The 18,456-nt window shown below is 45.9% G+C and overlaps 1 protein-coding gene across 2 annotated transcripts in view; it reads left to right on the plus strand.

Annotated features, from left to right (window-relative positions):
* VAC14 (VAC14 component of PIKFYVE complex) overlaps positions 1–18,456 on the plus strand; it is a 207,593-nt gene that overhangs the window by 102,392 nt on the left and 86,745 nt on the right. For both annotated transcript variants that reach the window (XM_019497296.2, XM_006262191.4), the window contains one exon: positions 16,359–16,491. In XM_019497296.2, coding sequence (XP_019352841.2) covers positions 16,359–16,491 — 133 coding nt within the window. The remainder of the gene's footprint in view (positions 1–16,358; positions 16,492–18,456) is intronic.

The following is an 18,456-nucleotide window of genomic DNA, read 5'->3' on the forward strand; positions in this document are numbered from 1 at the left end:
TGCGCCCGAAAGCTTGCCAAGACATTTTTTCCAGCTACTCAGTTGGTCTACCAAAAGATATCACATCTACTCAAAGAACCTTGAGTGTTTCCTTCAGCACTCAAGCAGCTTGGCGAATGAGGTGGGAAAAGCTTAGCTTGGATGCAAAGTTTTTATCGGGGCACACAGGTGAGAGTATTGAAAAAAAGATTACACAGGTCACCTCAATTTTGTCCATTCCTAAGTCCAAGTACTTGACTTTGTAACCTTTAATATTATTTTAACATAAAATTTTGATGCAATATATGTTCTTGTTGGCTTTCATTTCTCCTGTGAGTCTATTTCCCATGTTACCCTTTTATGCTGAGCTGTATCCCTCCGAAACCTTCTGTATTTACTTCTGAAAACATAATGGTAAAACAGCATTAGCTGCTGACCTGCTCAAACTTCCCCACCAGATTTGGCCACAGGCCCCCACACAGCTGTGTCAGGTGTTTTCTTTTCACATACATTGTCTGTTATATATTCCTGCTGTGTTCCTATTGTCACTTATTGATTTATCTTTGAAAAAAGTAAATCTGTAGTGAATTCAGATGGATTTCCCAGACCAGACAGGCATTATCCTCATGTGCCTCCTGTTTCAGGACAGAATACAGCCCTCTGCCTGGTCATCATCAGTCTCTCTAACCCTCACTCCCACTGCATTTCTTTTCTTTTTTCTTTCTTTTTTTTTTTTTTTTTTTTTTTAAAGAGCCACTGCTGCTCTGACATTGGATTCAGTCTTCCAAAGCCCTTTAGCTATTATCTTGTGAAAAATGCCAGTCCTGCTCTTTACCAATATGTGTTGAGGCAGAAAAATCTCCCCTGTACTTAGCTTCATCCTGTCCAATTCATTTTTGTGATACTGCTGTCCAAGGATTGCAGCATCACAATTGACTCTCTAATGTTGTCCTTACTAAACCCTAAGCCAGGGGTTGTCAACTGGGGGTACTTGGGAAGGCCCTAGCACAAGGGTGGGCAAAATGCGGCTTGGGGGCCAGATGCAGCCCTCCAAGCCATTCTATCTGGCAGAGCCCCTAAAAAATTTAGAAAATTAATATTTATCTGCCCTGGGCTGCCTGTCATGTGGCCCTCGATGGCTTGCCAAAACTCAGTAAGCGGTCCTCTGCCCAAAACAATTGCCCGCCCCTGCCCTAGTAGGTATGCACGGGTGGGCAGGGATGGAGCGCTGCCACCCACCACCCCATGCCACTGCCTCCCAGGAGCAGGGCTGGGAGAGGGGGGCAGCATCTGGCCCCACACCACCTTCACCTCCCCACCCCCATTCCATGCCCAGCCACCAGGATACACTTATTTAAGGTTGAAATCCCCTTCCCTAAGCACTTAGTGACAAAGTTGGGATTGTTCACGTGTCAATTTAGTTAAATTTTAAAGTCTTACTGATCTGTATATTTAGAAAAGGGGACACAGTGGAGAAAGCAGATAGGTAATCATTATAGTTAGGGTGACCATACGTCCCAGATTGGCCATGACAGTCCTGGATTTTTCCAGGGTAAAAACTGAAGCAAAGGTCCCAGATTGGCGCTACCTCACCTGCACATGCCAAGCCTGGCTCCTAAGCAGCGGTTGCAGGTTGGGGGCAGATTGGGCTGAGCACCACTTCTGCCTGGGGTGGAGATCAGCCAGGGGAGGGGGCTAGGGCCGGGGCTCAGGCAGCTGTGTGGGGTGAGCTGGGATGGCTGCCCGCTGCTGGCAGCCTCATGCCCTACTGCTGCAATCACTGCCGAGGTCTGGGTTGCATGTGGCAGACCTAGGCAGCTTCTGGCAACAGTGGTGAGGGAGGCATCGTGTGGCTGCACAGTTCAGGGGGCACTGCACAGGAGCCAGTCCCAGCTCAGTCCAACCTCTGTGTGCAGGAGATGGAGCCTGGCTGCGGGCCTCTGCACTGTCCCATCCCATCCTTCCATCAGGGCTCCTGGGAGCTGTGGTGTCAGGAGTGGGGGCACATGTGTTGGGGGGTGATGAGTTAATGGGGCTGGTCCAGTGCCCAGATTGCAGCAGTGTCAATTGGTGCCAGGGAGTGAAGACCTAAGCAGAAGCCAGTGCTGGGGCAAGGGGCCCTGTACTCACTGGTTTGGTCCAGCCTGGCCATGCACTCCCAGCATAGATGTGGCCAACAGGTGCTGGGGGTGGGGGGCAGGCATGGCAATGGCTCTCTGAAGCCCTGGGCAGAATCACGTTCCTGCTGCTGCTCTCTTGCCAGCCCCAGCCTAGCTGTGGGGAGCTGGGGTGCAGGCAGGACAGACCAGGTCAGGGAGGTTCACCCCATCCCAGATTTCCTTCAAAATTATATGGTCACTCTAATTATGATGGACTTTTGATAAGTAATTTTGCAAATAGGTAGCAAGCTCATGACTGGAGGGAACAGGAACCTAACTGCTTAAAAGTATCCATTTAGTGTTGGTGAACAGTTCTGGGTGGGGTGATCTGAAAAATGAGATGTACTGCTCCAGTGGGACCAACCTTTTTGGCAGTTGTGCCCTCCCTGAGCACCACTGGATTCCCTGTCCATGCCTAGTTTGCTGCTCTGCTTTCTGCTCCTCACCCTATCTGCTGTCCTGCCCCATCTACCACTTTGTTCCCTGCTGTCTCCTCGGTCTGCCTCATGCCCTACACAAAAGCACCTGTGTCACTCATGCAGGGGTCTGACAACCCACCTGGGCCCTGGGGTAGCTGTGACACCCAGACAGTGGCAACCTAGGGCTGCCTCCATGCCACCAGCACAACTGTGTAGCTGAGGCAGCAGTAGGTTTTCTCTCCCCACCCCCTTTTCTTCTTTCACGATGGCTACCAGACACTGCTGCCATAACACAGCGTTTGGATCTGGGTCTGGATTTGGAAGTGAGGCCCTGTAACCTATTGCCAGTAACCTGACCTGTTCTGTCCCTTGTTACCCTTGTAGCTTACTGCTGTCTTATCATGCCTCTAGCAAAATGGATGCAAACTCTGATTACAAGTGAACTTGGTTTGTTCTCAGAATGGCTTCATTAGGTATTTAAATGCACCACAAACAACCCTCTGACCTTGAGGGACCTTGAGGCTGGGATACATTGGAAGGACGGGGAAGCTGCTAGATCAATTCTGATAGAGATCCTGGCCTGGCAGACGAGGTAGTTGAGGGTATCCAGCAATTCCTGACTGTAGAACAGTCTCCATTAAGCAATAGCCCTCACGACTACCAAAGATTGCAGGAGCGTAGTTCATAAATGTCTGCATGGGAAGCAGTTTTCTCCATAGCTTCCTGTGACCCTCTGAGGAGAGAGAAGCTGACTTGCATTTGGGCACAGCTGAGCAGCCGACATATTAGCATCTGTTTTTAACCGAGTTGCATTTTTGTTTCTGAATGGCACTATTTTTAGCCTATTCCGTGAGGTTTCTTATGGTATTTACAAAGCTAAAATCCAAAACATCCCTGAGAAGGTTGTTTGGGAGAGAGGTTCTGCAGATTCTCATGTCGCCACATCATGTTTCACTTAGCAACATCTGTTGGTGTTGGCTCCCATGCCTGCAATAGCATATAAAGCAGGGGGAGGAGAGGGCTGGCTAGTCAGTCAGGTGTGAGCCAGAGGTGATTCTTCCCTCAGTTGAGGTGAAAATAGGGTGACCACCAGCCCCTAATTGGGTGGGACATCCCAGAATGGGAACCTCAAGTCCTAATTTCAAGCTGCGTGATTGCGGGACAGCGTTTGTTCTGGATTTGTGGTGTCATACAAGGATCCGTGTTTTCCGTTCCCCAGGGAAAACTGCAGGAAATGGCAAGTTTGCCCTTGCAGGCTGGCAGCGTTCCAGCCTGCAAGGTGCTGCTTGGGGCTGCTGGGAGCAGGAAGCAGGGAGGGCACCACGTGCATGTATGCATGTGCACACATGCACGTGGCTGGGAATACAGCCAGGCAGCATATAGAGCAGCCTCCTGCAGGTAAGTCTGTGGAGGGGAGGGGGCATAAGGGGTGTGGCAGGGGGACAGACTGAGGTCCCTATAGTGAGGGACGGAGTGGGGCTGGGGGTGCTGCCCAGCCAGGGTGGTGCATGGGGCCCGGCGCATGTTGTGGCACGGGGGTGCACATGCACCCCTAGACTTGTGCATGGGGCAGGAGGTAGGCTGCCTGCAGTGAGCTCAGGGCTCCCTGCCCTGCTGCCTTCACCCTGGGATCTCTGCGTTAGCTGTATTGCCATGGCAAAGTACCCCCTGCCCACCTGCCAACAGTCCAGATGGCTCCAGCAGCAGCATGGCGTTGTGCCCCCAATGCTGCTGGGTGATCAGGGAGCACGTAACCAGCACAAGGCTCCCAGGAGAAAGCCAGCATGGCAGGGAGCCACAAGCCTGCAGTGGGCAGACTGCATGTGTCCCCGCTCTGGTCCGGCCATGCCGCCAGTGAGGGGTGAGAGGGGAGGGAAGAAAGGCGGGCATGTTCCTGCCTGTCCATTTCGAGAAGGTGGTCACCCTAGGTGAGAACACGAGGCACTTAAGAGAGTTAGAAAGATACGGTGCTTAGGGTGCCGTCCTAGGTCTGGGTTGAGCTCCATAATTTGCCACACCCTTTCTTTGTGATCCTGGGATGAGAGAAAACAGTACCTTTGTGACATGGTTCCCCATCTCGAAACAGGAATAATATTCTTTCCTGCCTTATGGGTATTGTAGAGATAAAGCAGTGGCAAGCAAAGTCCAGGCCAGATTGGGCCAATGCTGACTCCATTTCCTAGCAGTCCCTGCCTGCGTGGCTGTGGCCAGTTTCCACGGAGACCCCAGCAGCAGCGGGCTGTGACAGTGCAGGGCCAGGGTTTCCATGGAGATCAGCCCCAGCAGCGCTGTCAGGGTGTGCAGCTGGGCAGGGAGCTGCTCTGGGGCTGGGATCTTGTGGTGGGGACAGCGTGGTCTGGAGCTGGGGCAACTGCAATCCACTGCCTGCATGCCAAAGGTAAGTCTCTATGGAGATCCTTGCCCCCTGCTGTTATGGCCCCACGCTGCTGGGAAATGGAGTCTGGCCACTGGCCAGATCCGCCATTTTGTCCACCCCTGAGATGAAGGCATTAAAACTGTGGCATTCAGTTGCTACAGCGATAGAGAAACCATAGATGTATCTAAACAGATTCTGTTCTTTTGACTATCCTGTGCCCATCAGCACTGCATCCCAGTGCCTTACAAAATTGTATCCACCTCTGTATACAGACCTTTGTGCTCCCTTCTCTTACAATAAGAGAAGTCTCAGGAGCTTCACTTGATCCCATCCAGGTAGATATCTCCTCATCTCCCTCTCTGAACAGACTTGCAGTTCTGGCATTATAAAGTGCACAGCGTCTCCAGGCCTCATGGGGTTTTCAAACCTAGGTAAATTTTAAGTGATGGTAGCAACTTCAAATCTAGTTTGTTTAAAAAAAAAAAAAAAAAAAAAAAAAAAAAAAAGTTGCATTTCACACTCTGCATCTCTGATTTCCCCTTGCTGCTGTTGTGCTTTTATATGGACCCTCTTGTCATTCTCCTGTGTTCTGTAAAAATGCCCGTACACATGGAAAAAGTGACTGGCTCTGTGGCATACCTGTGAAACTGTCTAGATATGAAACTGTCAAAAGCATTCAACTGGGGAAAAAAATACTTTTTCTTGTCACCTTTCAGCCCTACTCTAACTGCACCAATCTCATTAACAGCTAAGTCATTTTAGTTAAACCATTGTAAATGTCCAAGTGGACTTCAAGCCTGGCATATATAGATTTAGTTTAATTTAACCTTTAAAATTGATTCTTCATTAAACCCTTTTTTAAGCATGGTTTAAATCAACTGAAAAGAGCCTGCCCCTTTTCTTAAATTAGTTTTAAACAGACTTTGGTTAAATCAGTCCAAATGCATATGTAGACAAGGGTTCTGTTGCAGTGAATTTAAACAGTATTTGCAAATAGGTTTTAACTCTCCCTTCTATATTGGTTTTATTTTTTAACCTCTTCAAAAGCAATCTGGGGCCTTTTTCTTTTGTCATGATCACTACCTAGGCTGTTCATTCCATCAAACGATCTGATTGCCTGAATACTGCAGTTTGCTATTCTCTCACTCTTGCTTTCTCTCTCTGCCTTAATATAGATTCCTAATTGCCTTTCTCTTGTGATTTATAATGTGCCCTTGTGAGTAACTGGATCATATCAGTGTCACAAGCCATAAGTGTGTAGTTTGCATTGCCCAGGCAACAAGAAGGGGATTTTTTTTGTTTTTTGGGTTTTTTTGTTTGGTTGTTTTTGAGGGGGTGGGGGGGTTAATTCCAGAAAAAAAAGCAAGCAGGTGACCAAGCAGTGAAATGCATGGAGGGGTCTAAGGGCAACTAGAAACTAAGGGGAAAGCTTGGTCTAGGGGTAAAGGTTCTGCATTATACTCCCAGCTGTCTTGCAGACCCAGTGTGACCATTGGCAGTGCAAGCCCCATATCAGATATGGGGATAATGTTTATCCAGTGCCTCAGAGGTGCTGAGGCTTGACTCCTATTTAGAAAATGCTTTGGAGAAGCTCTACCCAGTAGAGGCCAGTATAAGAGACAGCTGTTGCTGGAGTTCCCTAAAGGCTTGAACTCTTCTCCACACCTCATACCTTTCCCCAGTGCCATTTCTCCCAACTGTCACAGGCAGATAAGAAGGAAGAGGAACTGTGTTAACCTGATTTGCCCTTTTGCTATGATCATTGTAGTCAAGCATAAAATGAGTTGCTTTTACATTTTATGAACAGTGTCTTGTAAATTGAACTCTGAGACTCCTCTATGTTGAGTTTCTCCATACGCTTTCTGGAAGAGTTAAGAATGTACTTGTGTCCTGCAGCTCTGAGCAGCAAGTTTTAACTCGGCACACTTCAGGTCTTGGCAAGCTCCCTCCTTTGTGAAAGGTACAACTTTTGGAGACTCCACTGTTTGTACAGTAGAGGAGTTGCATCTCCCATCCTGTTTCTGCCTCCCCACCATCAGGACTTAACACTGTCAGCATTGTTAAGGTTACTTCTGATCATGACAACCTTCAGAGCTGTAGCTTGCCTTCTCTGGCATGGAACTTCTTCATCTCAGGTAGAGTGCAGAGGTGATTTGATCATCTGATGAAAGCTGTGTCCCCAGCAGACTTCCAGCCAAACTTTTGAAAGGGATGTGTTGAAGGACAGATTCTGCATTCATGCTAGATGCCAACACTGCTATGGGCCCAGATAGTGTATTAAGTGCCCACTTGCTCTTATCAACACTGATGTCTGCAGTTCTTGTGAGCAGAAAACATTCTTCATGCGACGTCCTCCATTCTGGCCAAAAAGCAGCAGAATGCTCACATTCCTTGTCGGCATCACTATCAGTATGTTAGCAGCCGATCTGGCAGGTTACAAATCTGCAAAGTCTCTCTCAAAAAATAGTGTAAACTTAAATTAATTAATCCACAGTTTTCTTAACACCTCTTTCTGCCTGTCTCTTGTTGCTTCATATAAATACTTGCATGCTGATCCTAAGATTTTATTGCACTGCAGTGTGCAAGCACACCGTTGAGGCATAAGCTAAGTGGGAAGCCATGGAACCATAGTGAAAGAAGCTTTGAGACCATCATATGAGATTGGAGGGACTGCACGGGTAGTAAGTAGGCGATGTGGGCATAACATTTCATTATCTTGTTTTGCTATATTGAAATTTAATATGAACTACCTTGCAAGTCTGTGAAACACTTGATAGTGCATTCTTGTGAATTCTCCTATGGTAGACAGATACCTTCATGAAGATGAGATGCCCACAAAGTGGGGAGTTTTGCAAGAGAAATGTTTTGGAGAAAGCATAATACTACCGTCATTGTCTGGTCACTCTTAAGTGCAACAAGGCAGGCTGGAGAGGGGACTGGGGTGCAAATAGCAGTGTATTGAAATAAATAAGCAGCTACTGGCAAGAACCCAGTTGGTTAACTTGGGTGGTAATGTTTGAAAGAGATCATTAGCTAGGGACACTTTAGGATCTAGGAAGGTTCCATAAAACTTGAATCTTGGGATTCTATTACATGGCAAAGGGAAAGGCCAACTGAATGCAGTAGTATAACCTGGCATGGATGAGCAGGGCACCAGCCCCAAGTTCTAACTTAGGAGGGGGCTCCACAATGGCACCTGTACCCCTGTGGAGTCTGCACCCTGGGAGCAAAAACAACCTCACCACACTGCTGATGCATGTAGACCATGTGGCCATAGCATCTGGAGAGCAGGCCATAACATTTGAGTCCCCAGAGTAGAGTAAGACTGCCATCCTATCCACCTCACTGCCCTCAGCATTACCTACTTCCCCCCCCCCCCCCGGGGGGTTTGCCCAGGGCACAATCCCTGCTTGTTAGGCTTCTGATTAAATTTGAAAATCTCTGAAACTCAATTTTGAGTGGTTCTCTATGTACAGAACTTCTAAAATGCCTGCCTGAAAACCTTATAAAGCTTCCCTGACTATAATATTCAGCTGCCTTGGACAGGTTGCTGCAGGTAAAACAAGAGAAGAGATGAGAACTCTGAATTTAGTTTTCCCAACTTTACATCCTGCACAGAGTAATAGCAGGGACTTAAGGGAGCGCTTATTGAGGAAGGCAGTGATTCAGCAATGCTATACCCCAGTAAGCTCAGGGTATACTCAGCAAATGGTCTTTTGGGACACAATTAACTATACATCTACTAGGTAAGCAAGGAAAAATTAGGTCTATTGTAGAAATGAGATGGAAAGCTGCCTAAAGTCTTTCTTTGTTCCAAACTTTTGTCTGCTCTTATTTCTTCCTCTGTCTAAAAGGAGGCAAGGCTGAACCCAGCCCTTTAATAAATTTGGATGTAGTCTAGATCTGTTGAAAGTCTGGCTTTGTGAATAAAAGAAGAGTTATGGATAAGTACATAGTAAAGTAGTAAATTACTTTGCTAGCTGACATCAGGATATGGTTCGGGGGTTTCTCCACCTTCCTATCTCACTATTAAATTGGGAGGCAGTTTCTTCTTCTTTGTCTCCCTTCCCCCCCACCCCACCCCATGGATTTCTACAACAGTAGAGCACTCCTGAAAGTATCAGTTTTGCAGAAGGGCTTCGTCAGTTCTCCAACCATCCTAGAGACATGAGCACCAACATGTGTGCTGGTGTTTCATCCTTGCGGTGCTGGCATACCACTGCAATTTGAATGGGAAAAATGAGCATATATTTAGATCCTAGTGGCACTGCAAAATATGTTTGGATGCCACTCTGGGTAACGATTCTTCCTTCCATATATAGAACTGTTTTGGAGGAAGATCTTGGTGAGACACTGGGAAGGAATTTTACCTTCTTTTGGTAGTCAACTCCCAGGCTCCGGTAGACTTGTCTTCAGCAGCCAAGCTCGTGATTAGTTGCATGCTTCCCAAATCCCCAAATTTACACACAAAAAACCCCCCTGAACATCCAAAGGCTACTTGCTCTCCCTCTTCGCTTCCTGATGCTCCAGTAAAGAGTAGGCAGTAAGGGTATCTTTCTTTCAACTGAAAACAGTTACTTTGGGGGGTCATTTGAGATGACAGTAAGATACAGAGATCCAAGGAGAGTGATGTGTTATATTGTGAAAGGAATTCTGCAGAAGTGGATTCCACCTGCCCCCACCCCCCAACGTCTCTCAGAGGTAACGAGAAGAGCTCTGCAGTCGCAAGAAGGTGGGTATTGGAGAGTGCCATGCTCAACAGGTAGAGAAGCAGAGTTCCACAACCAGCTTAGCTGTGAAAGAAGATTAAAGAGCTGGGGTAAGCTTATGAAGGGATACAGAAAGAGAACTTCTGGCTTCCCAGTTAGAGAGTACAGTGTGTCAAGGTATGCCTGTTGTCCCCAGGTAACAGAGCAAAATGGAGGATGTTTGCCACATGGGACCAGGAAGGAATTTTTTTCTGTCTTGTTGCTACACATGTCAGGGTTTTGAGGGGGTTTTTGTTCTGTTTTTTGTCTTCCCTAGAAGTGTTAGGTATTGGCTGTAATCAAGGCTGGGGACTTTGACTGAGGCATGTCATTGCTTCTGATGGGACTAAAACCCAGAGGTTCCTAGTTAAAGGATGTTGCCCTGCTGCTCAGGGTCAGACCAATTTTTCACATTTGGGGTCAGGAAGAAACTTTACCCCACAGTCAGACTGGCATAGACTGTGGCAGTTTATATTGTACTGCAGCAACGGGGACATGTTCCTCTTCCTTGGATCTCTTGAGTGTATTTAACTACCCTTGCAGTAACAGGACATTGATGGTGTCCTTGTCCCCTGCTTTATCTGTAGCAGATTGAGGGTGTACTTAGTGTTTTCTGGCCTATATGTCCTGTAGTTGTGTGACAGAGTTGCTTGTGTAGTTTTAGTGATCGGTAAGACGACCACTTTGTATGGGATGGTTTGGATAGGGATATTCTTACCTTGAGCGGGGGGTTGGACTAGAATGGTGATGACCTCCCAAGGTCCTTTCCAGCCCCGCTGTTCTGATTCTATGAAGGATCAGTTTCCCATACCTACTGGTTTGGTCTTGCAAACTAATCGGTTCCAGAGTCTGAGAAGAGCACAATCCTCATCGTCATGACTCAAGCAATATTTCCCTCCCCAAGGAGGTCATACTGATAGGTCTAAGGTTTGATCTGAGCAATTGTGGCTCTGAGGCCAATGATTTTGATAATGGAGTATCAGAAGAGAAGGTCCTGTCTTACTGGGTTCTTCTGGGGTTTCTCATGGGGTCTGATTTTGTCCTATTATATTAAAGTCTTTCTAGAACAGCACGTGGAAGCTTTACATTATCCCAGTAAATCAGCTAATGGGGACACTGGAAACATGATCAAGACTTAAATTGGATCTGATAAGGGGCAACTATTCAGTTCATTCTGTAGATTCACCAGGATTTTAAAGAGGAGCTGTTATATGTGGTATCATCTGGCATGTTTCTATTTTGACTCTCCTGTGAACAATGCTGAACAGCTGTAATGGTTATATGTAGGATATGGATATATTTTGGCTCTGGCTAATCTTGCCTTTGAACAAATGCACCTTTGTTTTGGAATATGTTGTCTCAGCAATCTAGTATTTTTGTCTAGATCATCTTACCTGCAGCTGAGAGGAAATATAGCACTGACGTTAATGCTTGCTTCTAGAATATGGCTGTTGAAGGTTAAGAACATGTGCTCAGATTTCAGTCACCTAAAGGAATTCAGCACCCAAATGCCATTGAAATTCAATGACAATGGGTGCCTGACTTGGGTAGTTTTGAAGCTCTTCGGTCCTGGTCTCAATTCATTTGCCTCCTGTATGTTGTTTTTTTCTGTTAGATATTAAACAAACTCTAGGTATCTGGTGCTAGTCTGCTGAGGTACTAAGATTGTTGTAGCTACCTGGGACTAGCTCAGTTGTGGGCTGCCTCCATTCCAAAGTCAGGTGTAGACATGCATGTAGTTATGGATGCTTGTTCTCTTTCATTAAACTTCTGTTTCTTTAAAATGCAAGGCAAGCTTCTTTGGGTAGATGTGATATCTTTTATCAGACCAACTAAGTATTTGGAAAAAAGTTACTTGCGAGCTTTCGGGCACAAGCACCCTTCTTCAGGCATAGGAATTCTGTGATGTTATGAGATCTCCAAGGAATGAAATAAGCTAAAGGTTGGTCTATTAAAAGATATTACATCTACCCAAAGAAGCTTGCCTACCTATGTCCTTAGACCAACATGGCTACAACCAAAAACCCTTCTTTAAAATGTCCATTTCAGCCATTGGCTTTGATCTAGTATCTTAGTAATTAAATAGTCTCCCCTGAAGTTCCATCATGTAAAAGCAATCTTTATCTGACAACTTCCATGGGCTTCAGACATTGAAGCTTTTGTTTCTGGCTTGATATTTTCTTACACTGCCTGAAGATCCTAAACTAGGAAATGCATTTTTCATGCCTCACCAGCTAACTGGTATGCTGACACCTTTACAGACAAGGTTCAATTAACATGCAAATCTTCCCTAAAGTTATCACTTGCCTTGTGGTGAGATTGCTATGTGAATTGAGGCTTCCAGTTGCCTTACAAGTGTGTAAAATAGCTCTTAACTGTGCATGGCTATAAGGTGATACTACACAACAGTAATAACTTGATTATAATTATCAGTGTTGCAGTAGCCCTAGAGAGCTGAACAGAGCCTGGGCCCCCATAATGTTAGGCAGTGAGAACACATAGTAAGAGGTGGGACCAGCTCCAAGAGTGTATAGTCTATAAGGCTGGGAGGGGAATATGGACGCAAAGCAATTAAGCGTCTAGCCTAAAGTCAAGAACAGAGTCTGGGCAGAGCCTAGGGGCTTGTCTTTTTGGAGCAGCTAATGTGCACGAAGTTCATAGATTCATAGATGTTAGGGTCGGAAGGGACCTCAGTAGATCATCGAGTCCGACCCCCTGCATAGGCAGGAAAGAGTGCTGGGTTTAGATGACCCCAGCTAGATGCTTATCTAACCTCCTCTTGAAGATCCCCGGGGTAGGGGAGAGCACCATCTCCCTTAGGAGCCCATTCCAGACTTTGGCCACTCTAACTGTGAAGAAGTTCTTCCTAATGTCCAATCTAAATCTGCTCTCTGCTAGCTTGTGGCCATTATTTCTTGTAACCCCCAGGGGCTCCTTGGTGAGTAAAACCTCACCAATTCCCTTCTGCGCCCCCATGATGAACTTATAGGCAGCCACAAGGTCGCCTCTCAACCTTCTCTTTCGGAGGCTGAAGAGGTCCCAGTGCCCTAGTCTCTCCTCATAGGGCTTGGCCTGCTAGCCCTTAACCATACGAGTGGCCCTTCTCTGGACCCTCTCCAGGTTATCCGCATCCCTCTTGAAGTGCAGCGCCCAAAATTTCACGCAGTATTCCAAGTGCGGTCTGACCAGCTCCCAATAGAGGGGAAGTATCACCTCCTTGGTTCTGTTCGTCATGCATCTTCTGATGCACGGTAAAGTGCCATTAGCTTTCCTGATGACTTCGTCACACTGCCGGCTCATGTTCATCTTGGAGTCCAGTAGGACTCCAAGATCCCTTTCCGCTTCCATGCCACCAAGCAGGTCATTTCCTAGGCAGTAGGTATGCTGGACATTTTTCCTCCCTAGGTGCAGCACTTTGCATTTCTCCTTGTTGGATTGCATTCTGTTGTTTTCTGCCCATATGTCCAACCTGTCCAGGTCTGCTTGTAGTTGTTCCCTGCCCTCCTGTGTGTCCACTCTCCCCACAGTTTTGTGTCACCTGCAAACTTGGACAGAGTACATTTCACTCCTTCGTCCAAGTCGCTGATGAAGACATTAAAGTTGAGATGTAAATTTTCAGTGCATTAGCTGCTTTGGCCTAACTTGCTGTGCAGAGTGCTTGTGTGAGGTCTGCCTACATTGCATAAACCTGCAGAGTCTCTGTGTAGCAAATATCATGTGGGAGTAGTGCAGAGAAACCAGTGGACTTCTCAGTTACACCCTAACTTACTCCATACCAGCTTCCCCAACAGACAGGCCTTTAGGTCTCCTGAGTATTCTGTCCACAAGGCCATGTTTCTTCTACATTGACCCTGTAATATGAACCAGTGACCACTGAATGAAAGTGCCTTTCTGATACCTAAAGGTTAATGGTATCTCTGAGCCTAGCAGCCCTGTGGGCTAGCATAGTAAAGGCAGGCTAGTTTCTATAGCCAGTGGTACACAAAGAGTGTGATGTGGCTTGTGTTGCATCTACCTTTTGATTCCTCAGACTCAATGATCAAGTACCATTTACAGTTGGATCAACCTTTAGCACAAGCCTAGAGCAAGGCCCAAACTCCTATTTCAAAAGCAGTAACAAAATGCCTTACCTACTTTACCCTCCCTGCCCTCCCCACACCCTCTGATACAAATTTCCCTGAAACCTCACTGGTCTCTAAACATGTTCCCTTGAAAGAAGAATGTGGAAAACTCCTTAGTAAGGTGTCATGTGAGTCAGTATTCAAGCCCAACAGAATTCTCTCCTGTGAGCAGTTATATTTTGCAATCATCAGAAGCTGCTACTTGAACTGTGTTCACCAGTGCAAAGCCTCAGGCTGTTCTGTGGTGGCATGAAACGCTTCCTGGAGGAGAATGTACAGGGCCAGAATTGGCGGAACAAAGGGTATCTTCTTTCTCGGTAGGAGGTTACTGTGCTATTAGCTTCTTTGGCAACAGTCCTTCATCCCTATTCTGTCCTTCTCCTTTCTTTGGTGGGAACAGAGTGAAGAAGCAGTAGTCTCAAAAAGAAAATGTGAATGAGCCTAGTGAGTTTGGAAGATAAGTTGGAGCTCTTTGAAGGAGATGAACACTAACGTCTTACTGTATTCACAGCTCATGACAAACCTGGACTTTCTACTGACATTATCATGGTTCCAGGGTGCTGCCTCTCTCTTCTTCCTGGCATCTGAGTGCAGCCCCCTGTGTTTTGCCTTGGGGTCTTTTACTTTCCTGGAGTGGAATCCTAACATTCCTCTGTTAAACAAGTCCCCGGACTATAGCAACCTTTGTCTCCAGTGGGTTTACCCAACAGGTTTGACTGGACTTGGTACCTGCACTTCTTCACTTCAGTGATGGATAGTGACTCCAAAGGGCCAGTTTAAAAAAAAAGTACTGTTTAATCTTAACAAAAGGAATTAGCAGAAAAGGTTTTAAGAACAGTTTATATGCAGAATTCTTACTAAAAGCCTTGCTGGGCCTTTGCAGAATCCAGAAGCAGGGTTGACTTATTGGAGATACAGCAGCCTCTGATGTGTTCACCTTTGTGCCCCAAAGAGACTGAAGAGTTACTTTTTAATCCAGTTCAAGTCCTTTGTACCTGATCCTGGCCAACCCAGTTCAGTTGGCTCAGCAAGGCGTTAAGGGCAAAGCAGGTGAATATCAGGCCCCTCTTATTTTTTTCTGGGTGCACTTCCTGACAATACTGATTAGGGTGGCCATTGGTCCTGTTTTATACTGGACTGTTCAGCTTTTATACTTTGTCCCCTGTCCATTTCTAAAATGAGGAACGGACAGCAAAGTCGTATTTTTTAGTTCATTGGTGAAAATGCGTGTCAGTCATTTATCCTTGAGATTCTGTTGGCTGTGCCTAGATGTAGGGTGGTGCACAGCCAGAAGGAGCAGGTTCCAAGGCAGCCAAAGAGGGAAGGAGGGAACCTTTTTATGGTGCCTTGCTGCCAATTTGGCTGAGGATGCGGCAATGGCCACCCTAGTCCTGAGGTTGTGCAAATTCACATGTTGTGTTAATTCACTAAGTAACGTGGTAACCTGCTCAAGGTGCAGTATCCCAAGAATTACAATCAGCAGCTCAAAATCCATCAGTTTCTCACCACTCACCTTGTATTTTCCATTCTGTCCCTTTAGGGTCCTACATAAGGTGTATTTGAAAGCTGATGCTATAAAAATTAGTTTACAAAAAGAAGTCTGACCACTCAGGATCTCTGCAGCCTCTTGACTGTATAAATCTATTCTTAAGTACTAATACTAGTATTGGTGCTGTCAAATGAAATTAGGCCTGTTGAGGAAACAAGGAGATTATGCATGAGCGTCAGCCATACAGGGAGGCAAAACTTTGCATGTGCATACATACACTTGCATATGTTGAAACATGGAATATTGGAATTTTTAAATTTAGGGTGTTGTCAAGTAGCTTTAATTTTTAATCCAACATGTTTTTGCTCTGTTCTTTGTTTTAAAGAATGTGGAGTTGATGATTTAAGGGGTGGAACTGGGACCTTGGATTTTTTTCCCCTGCTGTTACTATTGAACAAACCAATTAATGCTCATTCTTTCCATTCCTTTCCACAGTGGTGAATTAAGAGGGGCCCAGTGGACTAAGGGATGAAGTGGGAGGGGCTTCTTGAACAAGTGTCTTCTGTTCTAGCCACCTCCTTCTGCTCTTCTTATGGTGGTTCTAGCCATAGCTGTCTACCTTGTCTTAATTCCTCAGTGGCTCTCAACCTTTCTGGACTCAAGGCACCCCTCCATATCGCTTATGAATTGAGTGGCACCCAATTTCAAAAGCTAATTAATATATCCCAGTGCTTACCTCCTTGCAGAGGGGATGTGCTGTGGAAGTGGGGGATCAGCCAGGCAGGGGCACGCCTGAGCCTGCACTTATATGCTTATCTCCCCATACCTCCCAGGCACCTATTAAAGGACCTGGCAGCACCTCAGGGTGCCATGGCACTCTGGTTGAGGATTACTGCATTAGATCATACCTTTAAAGTACCCTACCTTGCTCAGACTGCCACTGTCCCTTCCCCACCCTGATGGGCTAATTGTGTAAGACTTGATGTATGATATGTATACAAAATTCCAATTTAGGCAGGTAGCATTTGTGTAACTATGTTTTCTTCCTTTTCTTCCCACCTTGCAGGTACTAAAGGCGTGGAGTGTTCTCCTTCCACACCCACCATGAACTCCTACTTCTACAAATTCATGATCAATCTGCTCAAGAGATTTAGCAGCGAGAGGAAACTACTGGAGACAAGGGGAGCTTTCATCATCAGGTCAGAATGCTACCTTCCTCCAACTCTTTTGCTGTGGTTTCCATCTCTCTAAGACCCTGAAATGTGCTAACAACATCTTTTTTCCTAAATGGTGAATATGAAGAAGTGGCATATTAGCTTAACACTTGCCTGGCTCATGGGTTGGACTATTTGTGACTAAAGACCTCTCTTAGAGCCACCTTTGTTTGTCAGTATTTAGGTGGATGTGTTCAGAGCAAGTGGATTCAATTTTCCTATTGAAACACCACATTTTTGCTCCTTTATCTGAGGTTAACTACTTCCCAGTTAAACACTTTCTCTTCAGATTCCATTTTGCTGAAAAACAAACTAACCATGTGAAACATGAAACCAAATTTTCTATGAACATGTAGTCTTCTGGGCCTTCATTTTGCTAGTGCAGGTTGCATCATGTTGTATTGACTTGTGCATACGTGTTGGTGTCCTTTTAAGAGCCTTTTTTATTAAATATATGCACTCATCTGAATTCCAACAGTCAGCACCTCTAGGCAAGGCTGATCATTTAAAGGAAACGCTTTTAATGTGTAAAGAGAACAGTGGTGGAGTCAGTGTTCCCGTCTCATACATTGGCTTTAAGTCTTTTTCCAAGGAGCTGAGATTAAGTGACATATGCTAGAAAAACATGTTTTGTGACAGCTGGCATAATGTAATCTTTTAACACAATGAAAAGTAGGGCAGGGGAAGCACATTCCTTTGCTTTCACTCAGGAATAAGTGTCTTAAAGGTCAAAGGCAACAAGGTGCATTACAGATGGGGAGGGAGTCTTCCCTGGCCTCCTTAAGTAGGTTCTATCAAGTTGTATGCTGAAATGCAACAGAAACATTAAATCCCTATTGGGGAGGGGGAGAAATATAATCTCCCTGGCTCTGAGGCAATGTCTCAGGATAGAATTAGTTGTGAAAGATCAAGAGTTATGTATAAACCAATTCATCTGCAAAGAGCGTAGAGATCAGAAGTTGAGCCCTGAGTTAGGAGCGGTTATGTGGCCTCATCGGCTTTTGTAAACTCTTAAGTTCCTAAAAGGCAGTTTCTGTTCCTTATTTGTGAAGACAGCTTTTCAAGTGTGATAGTAAGGTGGTCTGCCTACGTCTACATGCAGCCTGCGATAGCTTAAAGTAGTAAGGTGCCTAATTCATCTCAGTGAGAGGGTAATGTTAATTTGTTAAACTGTCTTTTGATCTCGGTCTTAAATATATCTGCTGAAATGATTAATAGTGAACCATCCATATACTTTGAGCAGGTGGGCTGGACCTTGATTTGGTGATGGAGCCATGTGCACTCCCATTTTTTTCTTCAGCATAGTTGGGTATTTTTTTCACCCCTTCCAGGAGCTCTTTTTCTCCTTTACATTACTTAAAAAGGGATCTTGGAGTCCTAGTGGACTCCCAAGATGAACATGAGTCAGCAGTGTGATGAAGCCATCAGAAAAGCTAATGGCACTTTATCGTGCATCAGCAGATGCATGACGAATAGATCCAAAGAGGTGATACTTCCCCTCTATCGGGCGCTGGTCAGACCGCAGTTGGAGTACTGCGTGCAATTCTGGGCACCGCACTTCAAGAAGGATGCGGATAACCTGGAGAGGGTCCAGAGAAGGGCCACTCGTATGGTTAAGGCCTTGCAGACCAAGCCCTATGAGGAGAGACTAGAGAACCTGGACCTTTTCAGCCTCCGCAAGAGAAGGTTGAGAGGCGACCTTGTGGCTGCCTATAAGTTCATCACAGGGGCACAGAAGGGAATTGGTGAGTATTTATTCACCAAGGCGTCCCTGGGGGTTACAAGAAATAATGGCCACAAGCTAGCAGAGAGCAGATTTAGACTGGACATTAGGAAGAACTTCTTCACAGTTCGAGTGGCCAAGGTCTGGAACGGGCTCCCAAGGAAGGTGGTGCTCTCCCCTACCCTGGGGGTCTTCAAGAGGAGGTTGGATATGCATCTAGCTGGGGT

Source organism: Alligator mississippiensis, chromosome 10 (genome assembly GCF_030867095.1).
Source record: "Alligator mississippiensis isolate rAllMis1 chromosome 10, rAllMis1, whole genome shotgun sequence".
In the NCBI taxonomy this organism is placed as follows: Eukaryota; Metazoa; Chordata; order Crocodylia; family Alligatoridae; genus Alligator; species Alligator mississippiensis.